At 41.6% G+C, this 16,912-nt stretch overlaps 1 protein-coding gene across 1 annotated transcript in view; it reads right to left on the bottom strand.

Annotated features, from left to right (window-relative positions):
• The window catches only part of LOC124149874, an 89,535-nt gene extending 72,876 nt beyond the window's left edge, over positions 1 to 16,659 (bottom strand). Inside the window, exons 1-6 of the mRNA XM_046521705.2 lie at positions 16,593 to 16,659; positions 16,161 to 16,211; positions 12,345 to 12,389; positions 6,529 to 6,658; positions 5,646 to 5,770; positions 4,194 to 4,373 (exon numbers count right to left, since the gene is read on the bottom strand). Coding sequence (XP_046377661.2) covers positions 4,194 to 4,373; positions 5,646 to 5,770; positions 6,529 to 6,658; positions 12,345 to 12,389; positions 16,161 to 16,211; positions 16,593 to 16,644 — 583 coding nt within the window. The 5' untranslated portion in view covers positions 16,645 to 16,659. The remainder of the gene's footprint in view (positions 1 to 4,193; positions 4,374 to 5,645; positions 5,771 to 6,528; positions 6,659 to 12,344; positions 12,390 to 16,160; positions 16,212 to 16,592) is intronic.
• Between the last annotated feature and the right edge of the window lie 253 nt (positions 16,660 to 16,912).

Below are 16,912 nucleotides of genomic sequence, written 5' to 3' on the forward strand. Positions count from 1 at the left end.
CATGTGATGTACCCCTGCCGCAAACCAAACGATGTATGCTCCGAAATTCACCATTTGCCTGTTGACAGTATGTATCCTTGAACTTAGTCATCATCAGTGGAGGGCTGTTGAGAGAATGGCGACCCATGAGTCTCATACAATATTTTACCAATTTGTGGCATCCAACTAAATTTATTCATAATACCATAGCATGATACCTTCACCTTCAAGTCTGGGTTAGACACGGTGGCGGCAGGCTTTCCCATCCCAGAGCATGACACCTGCACCTTCAAGTCTGGGTTAGACACAGTGGCGGCAGGCTTTCCAACCCCAGAGCAAGACACCTTCACCTTCAAGTCTGGGTTAGACACAGTGGGGCAGGCTTTCCTATTCCAGAGCTTGACACCTGGGTTAGACACAGTGGCGGCAGGCTTTCCTACTCCAGAGCTTGACATTTGGATTTGACACGGTGACGGCAGGCTTTCCAACCCCAGAGCATGACACCTTCACCTTCAAGTCTGAGTTAGACTTGGAGGCGGCAGGTTTCCCACCCCAAAGCAAGACACCTTCACCTTCAAGTCTGAGTTAGACACGCTGGCGGCAGGCTTTCCCATTCCAGAGCTTGACACCTGGATTTGACATGGTGACGGCAGGCTTTCCAACCCCAGAGCATGACACCTTTACCTTCAAGTCTGGGGTTGACACGGTGGCGGCATGTTTCCCAGCCCAGAGCAAGACACCTTCACCTTCAAGTCCTGGTTAGACGTGGTGGCGGTAGGCTTTCTCACCCCAGAGCATGACACCTTCACCTTCAAGTCTGGGTTAGACATGGTGGCGGCAGGCTTTCCAACTCAAGAGCAAGACACCTTCACCTTCAAGTCTGGGTTAGACACAGTGGCGGCAGGCTTTCCTACTCCAGAGCTTGACACCTGGGTTAGACACAGTGGTGGCAGGCTTTCTACTCCTGAGCTTGACACCTGGATTTGACATGGTGACGGCAGGCTTTCCAACCCCAGAGCATGACACCTTTACCTTCAAGTCTGAGTTAGACACGGTGGCGGCAGGCTTTCCTACTCCAGAGCTTGACACCTGGGTTAGACACAGTGGCGGCAGGCTTTCTACTCCTGAGCTTGACACCTGGATTTGACATGGTGACGGCAGGCTTTCCAACCCCAGAGCATGACACCTTCACCTTCAAGTCTGGGTTAGACACAGTGGAGGCAGGCTTTCCTACTCCAGAGCATGACACTTGGATTTGACATGGTGACGGCAGGCTTTCCAACCCCAGAGCATGACACCTTCACCTTCAAGTCTGGGTTAGACATGGTGGCTGCAGGCTTTCCAACCCAAGAGCAAGACACCTTCACCTTCAAGTCTGGGTACGACACAGTGGCGGCTGGCTTTCCTACTCCAGAGCTTGACACCTGGATTTGACACGGTTGCGACAGGCTTTCAAACCCCAGAGCATGACACCTTCACCTTCAAGTCTGGGGTGGACACGGTGGCGGCATGTTTCCCAGCCCAGAGCAAGACACCTTCACCTTCAAGTCTGGGTTAGACGTGGTGGCGGTAGGCTTTCCCACCCCAGAGCATGACACCTTCACCTTCAAGTCTGGGTAAGACACGGTGGCGGCAGGCTTTCCCACCCCAGAGCATGACACCTTCACCTTCAAGTCTGGGTTAGACATGGTGGCGGCAGGCTTTCCTACTCCAGAGTTTGACACTTGGATTTGACACGGTGGCGGCAGACTTTCCAACCCCAGAGCAAGACACCTTCACCTTCAAGTCTGGGTTAGACATGGTGGCGGCAGGCTTTCAAACCCCAGAGGATGACACCTTCACCTTCAAGTCTTGGTTAGACACGGTGGCGGCAGACTTTCAAACCCGAGAGCAAGACATCTTCACCTTCAAGTCTGGGATAGATATGGTGGCGGCAGGCTTTCCAACCCGAGAGCATGACACCTTCACCTTCAAGTCTGGGTTAGACACGGTGGCGGTAGGCTTTCAAACCCAAGAGCAAGACACCTTTACCTTCCAGTCGGGGATAGACTTGGAGGCGGCAGGTTTCCCACCCCAGAGCATGACACCTTCACCTTCGAGTCTGAGTTAGACTTGGAGGCGGCAGGTTTCCCACCCCAGAGCAAGACACCTTCACCTTCAAGTCTGGGTTAGACGTGGTGGCGGTAGGCTTTCCCACCCCAGAGCATGACACCTTCACCTTCAAGTCTGGGTAAGACACGGTGGCGGCAGGCTTTCCCACCCCAGAGCATGACACCTTCACCTTCAAGTCTGGGTTAGACATGGTGGCGGCAGGCTTTCCTACTCCAGAGTTTGACACTTGGATTTGACACGGTGGCGGCAGACTTTCCAACCCCAGAGCAAGACACCTTCACCTTCAAGTCTGGGTTAGACATGGTGGCGGCAGGCTTTCAAACCCCAGAGGATGACACCTTCACCTTCAAGTCTTGGTTAGACACGGTGGCGGCAGACTTTCAAACCCGAGAGCAAGACATCTTCACCTTCAAGTCTGGGATAGATATGGTGGCGGCAGGCTTTCCAACCCGAGAGCATGACACCTTCACCTTCAAGTCTGGGTTAGACACGGTGGCGGTAGGCTTTCAAACCCAAGAGCAAGACACCTTTACCTTCCAGTCGGGGATAGACTTGGAGGCGGCAGGTTTCCCACCCCAGAGCATGACACCTTCACCTTCGAGTCTGAGTTAGACTTGGAGGCGGCAGGTTTCCCACCCCAGAGCAAGACACCTTCACCTTCAAGTCTGAGTTAGACATGGTGACGGCAGGCTTTCCAACCCCAGAGCATGACACCTTCACCTTCAAGTCTGGGTTAGACACAGTGGCGACAGGCTTTCCCACCCCAGAGCAAGACACCTTCACCTTCAAGTCTGGGTTAGACACGTTGGCGGCAGGCTTTCCTACTCCAGAGCTTGAGACCATGATTTGACACGGTTGCGACAGGCTTTCAAACCCCAGAGCATGACACCTTTACCTTCAAGTCTGGGGTGGACACGGTGGCGGCAGGTTTCCCAGCCCAGAGCAAGACACCTTCACCTTCAAGTCTGGGTTAGACATGGTGGCGGCAGGCTTTCCAACCCCAGAGCATGACAACTTCACCTTCAAGTCTGGGTTAGACACAGTGGCGGCAGGCTTTCCAACCCAAGAGCATGACACCTTCACCTTCAAGTGTGGGTTAGATATGGTGGCGGCAGGCTTTCCAACCCCAGAGCATGACACCTTCACCTTCAAGTCTGAGTTAGACTTGGAGGCAGCAGGTTTCCCACCCCAGAGCAATACACCTTCACCTTCAAGTCTGAGTTAGACACGGTGGTGGCAGGCTTTCCTATTCCAGAGCTTTACACCTGGGTTAGACACAGTGGCGGCAGGCTTTCCCAGCCCCGAGCTTGACACCTGCATTTGACAACGTGGCGGCAGGCATTCAAACCCCAGAGCAAGACATCTTCACCTTCAAGTCTGGGTTAGACACGGTGGCGGCTGGCTTTCAAACCCCAGAGGATGACACCTTCACCTTCAAGTCTGGGTTAGACATGGTGGCAGCAGGCTTTCGCACGCCAGAGCATGACACCTGGATTAGACATGGAGGCGGCAGGCTTTCCCACCCCGGAGCATGACACCTGCACCTTTAAATCTTCCTTGTCGATGTTGATCATGTGGCAGACTTCCAGGCATTCATTAATCTTGAAATGATGTAGGGGTGCAGAGGGCACATCTTGAACCTAGTTTGCATAATAAATCCCTGCACCTGTAACACGTTGGCCGAGTGAGTATCCAAGGCTTGCATCAAAGAGACTTAGAAGAGTCCATCTCCACAATATGCTCAACAAACAATCTACTTATGTGATTATCCTCTCTGAAGAAAAACCACATAAGTACTACATATGTACCATAAAGTGTCTATTTAAATGGAAAACCTTACATATTACAGTGTGGGCTAAACTCTCTGAAGATATATTCAGTGTGACAGGAACGAAATGGCATAGGGTTATCATAAAGACTAAATGGGAATAGCTAACATTGAAAAGGATGTCATATGAAAAGCATAAGGATTACATGTGATGACAGCCAAAATATGGGAAATTTGTGGCTATGAACTAATAGATGTATGGTGTTCAAAGGAATTCTGTGGTGCACAGCTGTAGCTATTTTAGTCCTATAAATTGTTCTTTCGGTGTACCTACCTTGACACTTAGGTATGTCAGAGCTCCATTTCTCGCTTACCAAGCAGTCGATTTGAGATGCCCCAACCAATTTGTAACCCTCTTCACATCCGAATGAACACGTTGCACCATAGACGTAGGGATAAAGATCACAATTAACATCCCCATTCCGTATATGATGAGGTGGACGGCATTCTTTCACTGAAAATATTCAAATCAATGAGTACTTTAATTACACTGATTTAAATTTAAGGTTTTCAACAACAAAAAGTACTATAAATTGGAGACTCTTATTGTTCCTATATTTGAAATTCAACAGCACCATAGAAAGGACAAATCATTTCTATGAATTTTAGGTATTCTTTGTCATAAACTTTGCAGGAAAAAAAGAATCCTGACAATAACATGGCATGGACCGTTGCTCATGCCATACACTGTTTTTGTTGTTTTCCAAATGAAGTTTTTTCTTCTGAAGCATTCAACTAGATATGTATTAAATACAGTCTATGATGGCCACAGCATTACTGCCTTGGGAATCAAGCTTAGTATGTGTCATTTGATAATCCATGGCTGGAATAGGTAGTTTTCCCTTTACTTCATAAATATGTTTCTCACGAATGGAGGTATATAGCTCATTTCTAAAAAAAGATTTTACCCATCTCTGAGATACTTCACCTGGGCTAGCAAATGTTCTTTATCCATTTTGTTTATATGTTCGAAATTGTAGAGAGTGAGTTGAGTTGTTTTGTATTTCAGTTATAACGTGGTGGATCATCTTAAGCAAATTGTAGTGCATCAGACAACTGGGACACCTGTATCCCTGGAAAGTATAAATACAGAGACACCTGGCTGGCTTTGAACATAACCTATGCCTTTTTATACATATGTTCTCAATTTCATACTCAAATTGTTTCCTAAAGTTGATTTCATCAAGTATTTTTTCCTAATGCCATGACCACCACTGTAGTTCTACATATCAAACCCAATAATCAGCTCTCTGATTCGGTTGGTTTCAAAGACGGTGATGCTTAAACATGTTCACGAAATGAAGACAAATTTTAAAAAAGGTTAACCTAACCTTTACAGGTCTTTAACATGAACAAAATCCAAGTTATATTATGGCCCAATACATCTTCATAGAGATTCAGGCCGTGTAATGTCTGGTGACCTCATAATTAGCAGTGTTCAATAAGCTCAAATATACAAATGTGTCTGGAGCCATCTAAATTTAGTTCTCATCCCTATCCTAGCTAACTAGTCTATTCTCCCTTGACTACACTATAATTGAAGACTCTCCGTATCCTCAATATAAATAGTCATCATACAGTAAGCAGATAGGCCTCCACTGTCCTCCCTTGATTACACTACAAGTGAAAACTCTCCGTACCCTCCAAATAAAAATTCATCATACAGTTAGCAGATAGGCCTCCACTGTCCTCTCTTGATTACACTATAAGTGAAGACTCTCCGTACCCTCCACATAAAAATTCATCATACAGTAAGCAGATAGGCCTCCACTGTCCGTCACTGTGTATGAAACAGAATGGCTTCCACGTCCAAACTTGGATCCTGACCCCTTGCCACTCTTCAGCACAGCTCTGCAAGGTCAAGTAAACAATCAGAAATATTCAAGTAATATATCATCAGCCTGTATATATTAAAATTGAGTCTGGCCCTGACATACCAAATGCTGATCGCATGAGCACAAATCCACTCTTTCTTGTCTACAACGTTAACATTGGTCAGTGACTTAAATTTAAAGCTGCTTTAATTACACCTCACAAGAAAATATCAATGTTCATTTCCTTAAGTAAGAAATGTGTTCTGAAACTATTTCATGTTACTATATAATAATTAATTGTAACCACTAGTTCCCCCACTGTCACAAATATTTGAATACACAATGTCATTTAGAAAGTGGTCAAATGTAACAAATGTTATATCTGGGATAACGCTTTCTTAGAAAAGTACAATTTGTAGTACTTTGCGGTTGAGTACCACTTGGGATTCGAACCCACACCCTCAGAGTGAGCCACCAATTCGCCACCACACACAGTCAGCGATCACCGAGCCTTCCAAAGGAATGACAACTGGTAGTCCAGATCACGTACATTGTGCATCCTTCTGATAAGTGTAGATTGCCATATAGAAAGTATTCAAATGTAACAAATGTTACAAATGTTACAGATTTAACAATAGTCAAATGTGCTAACACAGATTGTATTGGGTGTTTTTTCAAGCGAATCATCGGTAGATTGGGAGAAAACGTGTGTACAGCTGGTTGCTGTTTCCGGCTTTTACAGGCTGGTTGCCTTATAGGTGGATCGCGTTGAGAACATCGATATACGGTACTCACGTCAAGCTTGAATCATTGGGGTCACTGACTGTAGGTGTAGACCAGTGTACTGAAGTTGTCGTCTTTCTTTTGTCAGCAACCCAATTGCCTTTAATAGTTGGGCATTTTATGGAAGGTGGTTCATTTGTGGCTGAAAAAGATTTTATTGTTGGTGTAAATGTGTAGACAGAGGCCATTTTCACCAACATATTTTACATCTTCTCTCAAAATGCTGTTATATACCAATGAACTAAGAAAGAACTTGATCTAACATTACAACAGGGTACAAAATATTATAGGACTAGAATATCCATTTACACATCAATAATTCGCATTTCAAATAAGATAATAGTAATGATCTGGGTTTAACAAGTGCATTTATATATTTATATTACATTTACCACTGCATCAGGTATTTCGTCATGTATCTTTATGAAATTAACAAGTTTCTGTTGCATATTCCCGATCAGTATTTTCACATATTTTCACAAGTTTTAAACCTACGTTCTTCCCTCTTCCAAGTAAATTATTCCATTATCAGTGCATAGTTTAATGTATGCTGTAAAGATATCTATTATGCAGGAGCTGGTTACTAATTTCAACATTGTTTTTTTACCAATTGAAATCTAAAACAATTCAGGAATGCTACAGAGCCTTGTGGCTTGATTATTTTTTTTGCACAATCATGCAGCATTCTTGTTAAACCTAAAGATGTTATAATAAGGTCAAGATCACAATACAGTCAAACACCATTGTGTTGAACTTTGATGTGTCAAACGAACGGTTGTCTCAAAATGAAAGCTTGGTCCCTGTGTACTCCTTCTTTAGTTATTATTTTCGGATAACTTGAAGTTTTTTAAGTAGGTCCCTATAACTTTGACACAACAGTGTTTGACTTTACGTCAATAAGTGTTTTGCAAGGCACTGGTAACATCATTTAAATATATTTCCTTGGTGGCAACTAACGACCATTCTCATGACATCAGTATAGGGCTACTCAAAGAGTCACACGTGGAATTGCAGATGTACTCCCAAACTGGGTTTGACATCATCAGACCAGAAGTGCTTATACCTTTCTTCATCCATTATGCACTATTTGCACATGAGGTTGAATGCCCATTTTAATAATTTCATACATTGGGAAATATAACTTAAAATGTATCTATTATTTATGCACCATGACACAGAAATTGATTGTCCAAATGGTAGCCTGAAAATCAAGGAGGGCATGGACCATAGCCTGTAGTGCAGAAGGGCATGGACCATAATCTGTAGTGCAGAACGACATGGACCATAATATGTAGTGCAGAATGGCATGGACGCTAGTATGTAGTGCAGAAGGACATGGACCATAATCTGTAGTGCAAAACGGCATGTACCGTAATCTGTAGTGCAGAACGACATGGACCATAATATGTAGTGCAGAATGGCATGGACGGTAATATGTAGTGCAGAAGGACATGGACCATCATCTGTAGTGCAGAAGGACATGGACCATAATCTGTAGTGCAGAACGACATGGACCATAATATGTAGTGCAGAATGGCATGGACGGTAATATGTAGTGCAGTAGGGTATGGACCATAATCGGTAGTGCAGAAGGGTGTTGACCATAATCTGTAGTGCAGGAGGGCATGGACCATAATCTGTAGTGCAGAGGGGTGTGGACCATAATCTGAAGTGCAGAAGTGAGTGGACCATAATCTGTAGTGCAGGAGGGCATTGACCATAATCTATGTCCAGAAGGGCATGGACCATAATCTGAAGTGCAGAAGTGAGTGGACCATAATCTGTAGTGCAGAAGGGCATGGACCATAATCTATAGTGCAGAAGGGCATGGGCCATAATCTATAGTGCAGAACGGCATGGACCATAATCTGAAGTGCAGAAGGATGTGGATCATAATCTGTAGTACAGAAGAGTATGGACCATTATCTATAGTGCAGAAGGACATGGATCATAATCTGTACTACAGAAGAGTATGGACCATTATTTATAGTGCAGAAGGACATGGACCATAATCTGTAGTGCAGAAGGGAGTGGGCCATAATCTGAAGTGCAGAAAGACCAGAATCCTGGACCAACATGTTCACTTCAGAATTACTGGAACCTTATCTTCTAAATAAAATCACACACTTCCATGTGAGCTGCCATCCTAAATTGTGTTCATACTTTACATTCACAAGCAAATAAAGACAGTCAAAATATTCATATTCCTGACACATCAAAAAAAAATTAAAAAGGAAAAAGGCTGCAATTAACTTTACAAAGGTGATACTTCTCTGAATTGAATTATCCAGTTTGACATACAAGGAGGTCCATTTAGATGGGCTTTCAATTGGCTACACCAAGAATGAAATATATAACCTAAAGCACTGAACCAAAATTCTTCATGGCTTTTGCTTACTTAGCATTCAGACATTTATTAATTAGTCGTATTAAATCATTTCCTGTTTCTGAAAACATGCTTTCTTATGTTATGTTAAATCAGAAAGTGTAATTGTTGAAGCACTTTTTTAGAAAACATATAAGTACTTCCAGTTTGTATAATCTCACTAGAATGTTTGGAAAAGACATTCATGCTGCATAAGAATTTTAAACCAGAGGTCCCCAGGATTCTAGCTCAGATTATAACAAAGTTGTCAGCACTGCCAGTTTGTAACATGTCGCCTCTGGGTTTTGAAATCACTTCTTTCTGCATTTGAAACTTTTCATGAAAACTCCATGGTTCTGTTTACTCTTGTGACAAACATATGAGTCCACCTAGTTTGGATTACCTAACTTCCAGTTTCAGAAAACACATTCTTCGTGCCAGAATGTTCCATGGAACTAACTTGGAAGTGATGAAACTAGTATTATATGTCCAGTTGGTCACTAAAATAGGCAGCAACTTCTGTGTTAAAACTAAATCACATAAACAAATTGTGTTACAGTTACTTAATTTTCAATAAAGTTTGAGGCCTTGGAAAATTCCTTAAAAGCACTGGAAATAACTTTTAAAAATTCCTAAAGTGAAAAACGTACTAGTTCAATGCTAGATCTGGGAAAATATATCAGTGTATGGTCTCTGTCTAGCCTGATAGCTGGGCAAAGTTTGGGCACCAAAATTGAACCATATTTGGGTTATGCTCTGGAAACAAACCCTAACCTGATTGATTTAAATTGTTGTCATGGAAACTGAACAAATATGTTTCTATTATTCCTAAATAGAAAGGGTACAATTTCATGCCAAGAACGATGCAATGTTTGTTCCAGATTTATTGAACGGTCTTTGAGTAATACTCCCGAAGCAAAACATGACGGCAGGACAGCACCTATTCCACCCTCATTACATTTGATAATTTCCATTTTATTTTTTAAAAACCATTTACCCACTTCAGAAGAATTGCTTGAAAGATTGCACATGGATCTTGAATCGATGTAGAGACCATGAATGGAAGCTATTATCATATTATACTAACGCTTCTTAATATATCTTTATGATTCATCTTCCGTGCGAATTTTGACCTACCTTTAGTGCCACAGACTTTTTCAAACACGTCACAATTTCCTCTGACGTCATATGTGATATCTTGTTGCCAGGTGCACCGGCAAAACTATGCCCAATAACGTCAGCAGTCATCGAGTGTGCTTAAGCTCCTAGCTTTGGGCGACCTGTCATCTCTACACTCAATGTCATTGAATAAGCCAAGCGATGTTGCGAGTTTTTAATATCTTGTTTATTGAATATAGTCAAGCGGCAGCACATTTTATAACAGGCGACAGTTCATGAAAGCAGTTTATTTTCAGTATTCTATTTCAGTTTCGACTTATTTCATGTGGGTAAATGGATTATAAATAGGAAAAATTGGGTTGTTTTCGTTATTATGCACAAGACTGCATCCTCTTTATCTCCAGGGATAGCATGTCCCCCGTCTAACGCATTTTCAAGCATTCGAGTCGAAAACACGAAGCGTGCGAATAAATTCACTTGTCAGGGCATCTTCTAAAGTATTGTTTTGACATTTTCATGTCAAATGGTTTGGCTACAGGAAACTGTCATGGATTTTCAACCCAAACTACTTTCACATATTACACTGCGTCAGTAATGATTCAAAAGTCAGCGCAGTAAAATATGAAAACCAATAACAATATGCAGATTGTCGAATTGTTTCTCATGACGTACATGACACATTTGTATATGTTCTCTCCAAAACAAAATAGGGGGAAAGGACTATAGCTGTAACCTGGCAATGAACAGAACACGCTGGCGGTGTATTGTAAGCGTGAAAAAAGACGATATATAGGGGTGTCTGAGATGAACCATGCCTTGGTGGTCACACATTCGTATGTCTACGGCGAGACATGGTCCGAATCAATGACCAGAGACAACAAATAATGGTCAGGACTCATGGCTGACCATTGCATTCTGGTGACCTTTTGCTTCTTGAGTAACGATACGTACACGGTGGGCACTTGCCTTTTAATTCCGGGGTTACGTTTTGGCTGGACTATAAGTATATGCATAGTCTAATCAAAATCGAGGAAGGAAATAGACACCTGGTTCGAAAACAACATGGAATTCAATGTGCACATTTCAATTGATTGCAGGATTTGCAAAACATGTGTACCGTCAACAGGCGTCGACAGATATTTTCCAAATCTTTTCATATTTTTATCAAATGATTTGATACATTTCGCGAGGCAAGGACCCGTTTTGTTACAATATAGATCTTGATTATCGATCAGATCGTCTTGGCTGGGTGCTGCCATTTTGTTTGAAGCAAATGCAAGTAATGTGAGAGGTGGAATCTGATTGGTCAAACGGAGGGGCATAGAAAGGACGCCACGAAATATCAGGTGAAAAATTGACTTTTCTTGTCAGTTAACAACCTTGCCTCGGGATTACCGTCGGCGATGAACCAGTGGCGTCTAGTAAGAATGTGTCGATTAGTTAACGATGGTACAACACGTGGACGCTGAGCACGCAGACGATTTCTAAACGTCTGGCCTCTCACTTGAACTGTGACGGTCGATTTCTTAACTGGTGTTTCTGATTAATCGTTCCTGCACTTGTTGACCTCAGGAGCCCTGTGCGAGGCCGATCGTTAACATGTTGTGTCTGCAGAAACATGTTCCAAAATCTGCAAATCACAGTCACATTGAACATATTGGGTACTTCTCGCTAAGTTCTACCAGTTTGAACTGTGTCAATAGCCCTGTAGACAAAGCATTCCCAATCTGATCACAATACACTGCATGAAAGAACGAGTAGAGAGCTTACGTGTTATTGTGGATACTGAAAATCAACAATACAAATGGCTAAGAGTGATTTGACGACGTTCCAAAATCAAGACAGGTCCCCTCGCTCTGGTGGAATTGCACGGTCATAGTGTAATGTTTCGGGTGAATTGGTGAGTTTTTGTTCCGAAACCGTACTATCTCTGGCAGTCATTTTTCAAAACAGATCTTTCTTCTTCAGATTGATCTTTACATTTATAGTTAATGATTCCATACTGTTTTGGAGGGGATAATTGTGATAAACTGAAAAGGAAAAAAAAGATAGAAATATATAATAAATACTGCTTCACCACTCGTATGTCTAGTATTAATAATGCTACGATTAAAGCACCGGTACATCATTATTTATTATTATGGGTTTTGATATGGCAATATAATGTCGAATAATATCAGAACTTGTGAACTTTATATACATTACAGCTGTCACACATACAACAGTTGCTTGTCAAAATTGTGTTATGGGTCAGTGACCGCCATGAACTGAAAATATAGATTGATGTTAGCTGGTGGATACATAGTGCATACAGTTTTGTGCCAAGATGAGAAAGTAATTTTACCTGCTCCTCCGCCTCCATCGCCGCAGCTGATGCATATATCTATTCCTGAAATAAGACGTCATTCACGTGTTATTCACTGTATTCAATGACTACGTCAACATCACACAAAAATGTGACTGATAAGAAATGTGATCCCTATGTTAAAGGAAGTTCTACTTCCTTGCACATGTATAACATACATCACCATGTTTCCACATAGCAATAATCAAGCATGCTGAAATTGAAGGTCATGGACATTAAGTCAGAAGTGCATATACCACTAACCTCTTTGAGTGTCATTTATATGTTGGTGTGATGAACAAGTACTTATGCATAAACAATTTCTTTAGCTGTTCAGCGCTTTGTTAACGTTGACTTATGTTAGTTTGGGGGTTTTCTTATTAAAAGACATTTATCACTAATAAATATATGCATACATGAACATTGTGTGTAAATAAACGAAAGGAATCGTACAATATTCCATTGTCCTATTGTGCACAGTACCTAAAGAAAATGGCGGCATCAGAGATATTCACAATTTCTCCATTTTCCGCTAGAAATTACTCCATTAAAATATGAAACCAAGTTCTCACTTGATGGGGTCAATCGGAAGATTTACTTTATTTCTTTTTGTCATGGCATAATTTATTTCGTTATTTAGTTGGGTGTAGCATTTACCAAAATATTGTTGAATGAACAAAATATAAACTGTTTGGGCCGAGATAGTGAAACTGTCAACTCGAGTCAGCCTGCATAGACCGAGCATCAACAGAAATGTTTCCAATTGTATCAACCAACATTTCAGTTCTGAAAATCACTCCATCATTTGCATGAAAGTTGGGATATAAGAGAAAATATACCATCCATCTAATCGCCTTAAATGAAGTCGATCTTAAAGATTGTCCAGAGAAAAACATTGGATTCGACTGCTGTGTAAATGCAATGTTAGGTTGATGATATGACAAAATAAAAGACGTTGACAGTCTGTCTAGCCAACGAACTGCCAACTTCAATGTATTGACGAAGGCCAAATGATATCATTCAGTTGGACGATTTGTTGTCTCTCCTTCATGAACCATTAGGACGGCACAAAGTAAAGTGCATGACTATACTCTGTTTCAGACTCCAGCAACTGATGGGTGTGTCTACAAACAGCAAGAGCCCACAATATCGACTAGAGGGTTTAGATCTTGATATCGCTTTGAAACATTTGGCCAAACCAGAAACAGAAACCACTAAATCAGACAAAGACTGCATTTTCTTAATTTTGAAATTTGCAAACAAGGGAATTGATGTCTTTAATTTAATTCAATTTCTCAGACAACAATTAATTTCCCAGAACGTCCTACAATATTTCAAATTTCAGTAACCACTAACAATTTTATTTTCATATACGAACACCATTTCATCCAGGTTGTTCAATTATAGGATTTGTTTGTTGTTTTACGCCGCATTCAGCAATATTCCAGCCATTGGCGGTCTGTAAATAGTCGAGTGTGGACCAGACAATCCAGTGATTAATATCATGAGCATCGATCCACGCAATAAGGATACGATGACATGCATCAAACCAAGTCAGCGAGCCTGACCACCCGATCCCGTCAGTCGCCTCTTACGACAAGCATGGTCGCCTTTTACGGCAAGCATGGGTTGCTGAAGACCTATTCTAACCCGGATCTTCACGAGTGTATCAACATATTAGTATGGTGACAAGAATATGGTCGACATGGTCTGATGATGTTTCTGTGGTTGCTGACACCACATTTTAGTTAGAAAACAGAGTGTTAGTTTGGAAAGTTGTAAATTAACTGGTATGAAGGTAAATGTTAAAAAGACAAAGGTTCTAGTGTTTTAACAGTGGACCACTGCGACTGGTATCTCCATGATCAGAAGCTTTAGGTGGTGTCATTTTATAGATATTAAGGTTTAGTATTTACACCCAGACTATTTGGACTGAAGCGCGATCCTTTCTTGCATCACAAGCACATAGAGCCCTTATGGCAGTATACGGATATCAAAAATGAGCAGGTAATATTGACTGTACTGATCTTTTCACGATTTTTGATGCAGTGGTTACACCAATATTGTGCTATGGTCAGACATTTGGGGGAACAGTATATTGTAAAACAGCTAAAAATGTTCAGATAAAAATGTGCAAATATTTTCAGAACGTTAGTAAAACTACACACAATATTATGGTACTGGTAGAGCTTCAATTGTCAGAGGGGTACACAAAGTACGTGATCTAGGCTACCAGTTGTCGGACATTCATTTTGTGGAAGCCTCGGTGACTAAGTGGGTTAGAACACTGATTTTGTGTGCTGGCGATTCGGTGCCACACTCTGGCAGTGTGGGTTCGAAACCTGGATGGAACTGAACACCCAAACATACGAGAATTTGTACTTTCCTAAGAAAGTGTTATCTTTATAAGATATGTTACATCATTATTATTATGTACAGATTAAAATATAAACTGCAGCAAAGAGGGTTTGGATGATCCTGGCACAGTCAGGCTGGTTAGGCTCATCATCAGCTCAGGGCCATTACCCCCTGTACAAGCAGCCCAGACAGCGAATGGGACTTCTCCCAGGAAGCGCTGCCTATTCAAACCCACCCGGAACGTTTTGGAGAATGTGAAGACTCCCCAACACTGCAGCCTTCTGCATTACCCAGATTGTCAGAAAGGCTGTATTCCTGGTAGCAAAACTGGGTACTCTCCCAATGTCAGTCAACAGATTGGGAGGTACAAAACCTAAGGCACAGAGAACAATGGGGAATCGGACAACTTGGTACTTTGGGATTCAAGCGTCACATTTCGAAAGCGAGGTCTGCATATTTATACCATGGTTTCCCTAAATCTTGTCAATCACATCAGTGTCAAAAGGGACAGAAAATTCAATAATCTAAATGATTTATAACCAAGTCACCGGTAGATATGGGAGGAAATGTGTGTCCAGCTTATTGCTTTCTCCGGCTTAGTTTACAAGACAAGACAAGACAAATACAAATTAATATTGCATAGAAAACAGCAGAACAGGAAATACAACTGAAATGGTAAATCATCATGTCTAGTGATGTTTTGTCGTAAATTACACACCTTCATTGACCAAGTTTGTTAGCTTCTGTTCGTTGCCTTTAAGCTGAAAGATGTACTTTTTTTACCGCACTTAATACTCACAATATCTGCGTAATCTCAGCATGTGGGGATTAACGAAGGGAATTCACTCTCGACATTCAAACATTGGGTAAGGTTGTTTACAAGACTAAGCAAGGTTTCAGGTCAGAGCATCTGCGCATGTGTCGTGCATCTTAACCGCTGTCAGGAGAAAAAAAGAAGGCCTCCCCATGTATCAATTACACTCAAGGGCACGACAATGATAATCGACTGCTGAGGCCTGTCCCTCAGTATGAGGTCTCTGATTGTACATATTATTATTTTAAAATGCCTGAAAAAGACTATTTTAAAAATATTAGCTTCCTCGCTGGTGCAGCCGTCAAATCGGCTGTTCTATCAGAGGACGTTTATTGTTATTTGATAAGCTCTGATTGACCAATCAGAATCGCGTAATGTTCAAATGTCCATATCCATATAACACATTATACACACTGGAAATAAGTGATGGCAGTAACTATTGCTTGGGCTATCTGGACATGGAAGTGCAGGGTCTGCTTCTATTTAAGCAAGTGCATGCAAACACCTTTTAAGTTGTCACCGAGAAGTTCAGTATAAGATGTCATTAACATTTTACCATGACAATTTTCAACTGCACTCTTAAATCATTTGATAATACAATATCATGCATCCATTCTACAATATCATGCATCCATTCTACTCACCACATAATAGTACAAGGAGACATTGTAAGTACATCCTGGGGATGTTCTTTTCTGAAACATAAAGGAGGTTTGTAAAGGTAACAGAACATTGACCTGTATCTAAAAACAGTACTACTGGCTAGAGGCTAGATATATCGTCCACACGTGGTCGTAATTGCCTTTTCGTTTGCCCGTCTTCATTCCACTAGTTTGGAAAGAGAAGAAATACACCTGATAAGCACCTTGCTAGAAAATACTCTCAGAAAAGACACACAGTCACTCACATTTAAATATTTAGCTCAGCCCAAGTATGCTTAGTTTTCTACAACATGTCACAATCATTATTAACAACATGGGTTCCTGACAACACTTGCAAATACTGAAACTATAAACTTTAAATGCCACCGATGTAATACACCCAAACCAGAAAATTTCTACACAAGGAAATCTCACCTGTCCCAGTGGTTGCTGTTCGAGTTGTGTATCTGGAATGGTAGAGGTTCATTATATCTTATTGCGACCAGTATCAAATTTTGTTTCCAAGAATTGCATGCCGGACAAACAACATCTGGCTGTGGTTAGACTGATTAGATGATATGTCCATTTAACACTGATGATAACATGAAGCATCATATTTCACATGCCGCAAGAAAACAGGATGCACTTTTTTTGAAGTTATGGGTATTAATTTCATGTTGTTTGTATTTGATTCCTTTCCTCGGAAATGATGTAAATAAAAGGGAGTCCCCCGTTCCTATTTTCACACGACATTC

This window comes from Haliotis rufescens, unplaced genomic scaffold (genome assembly GCF_023055435.1).
Source record: "Haliotis rufescens isolate VD_foot unplaced genomic scaffold, xgHalRufe1.0.p SCAF_4, whole genome shotgun sequence".
NCBI classification, from domain to species: Eukaryota; Metazoa; Mollusca; class Gastropoda; order Lepetellida; family Haliotidae; genus Haliotis; species Haliotis rufescens.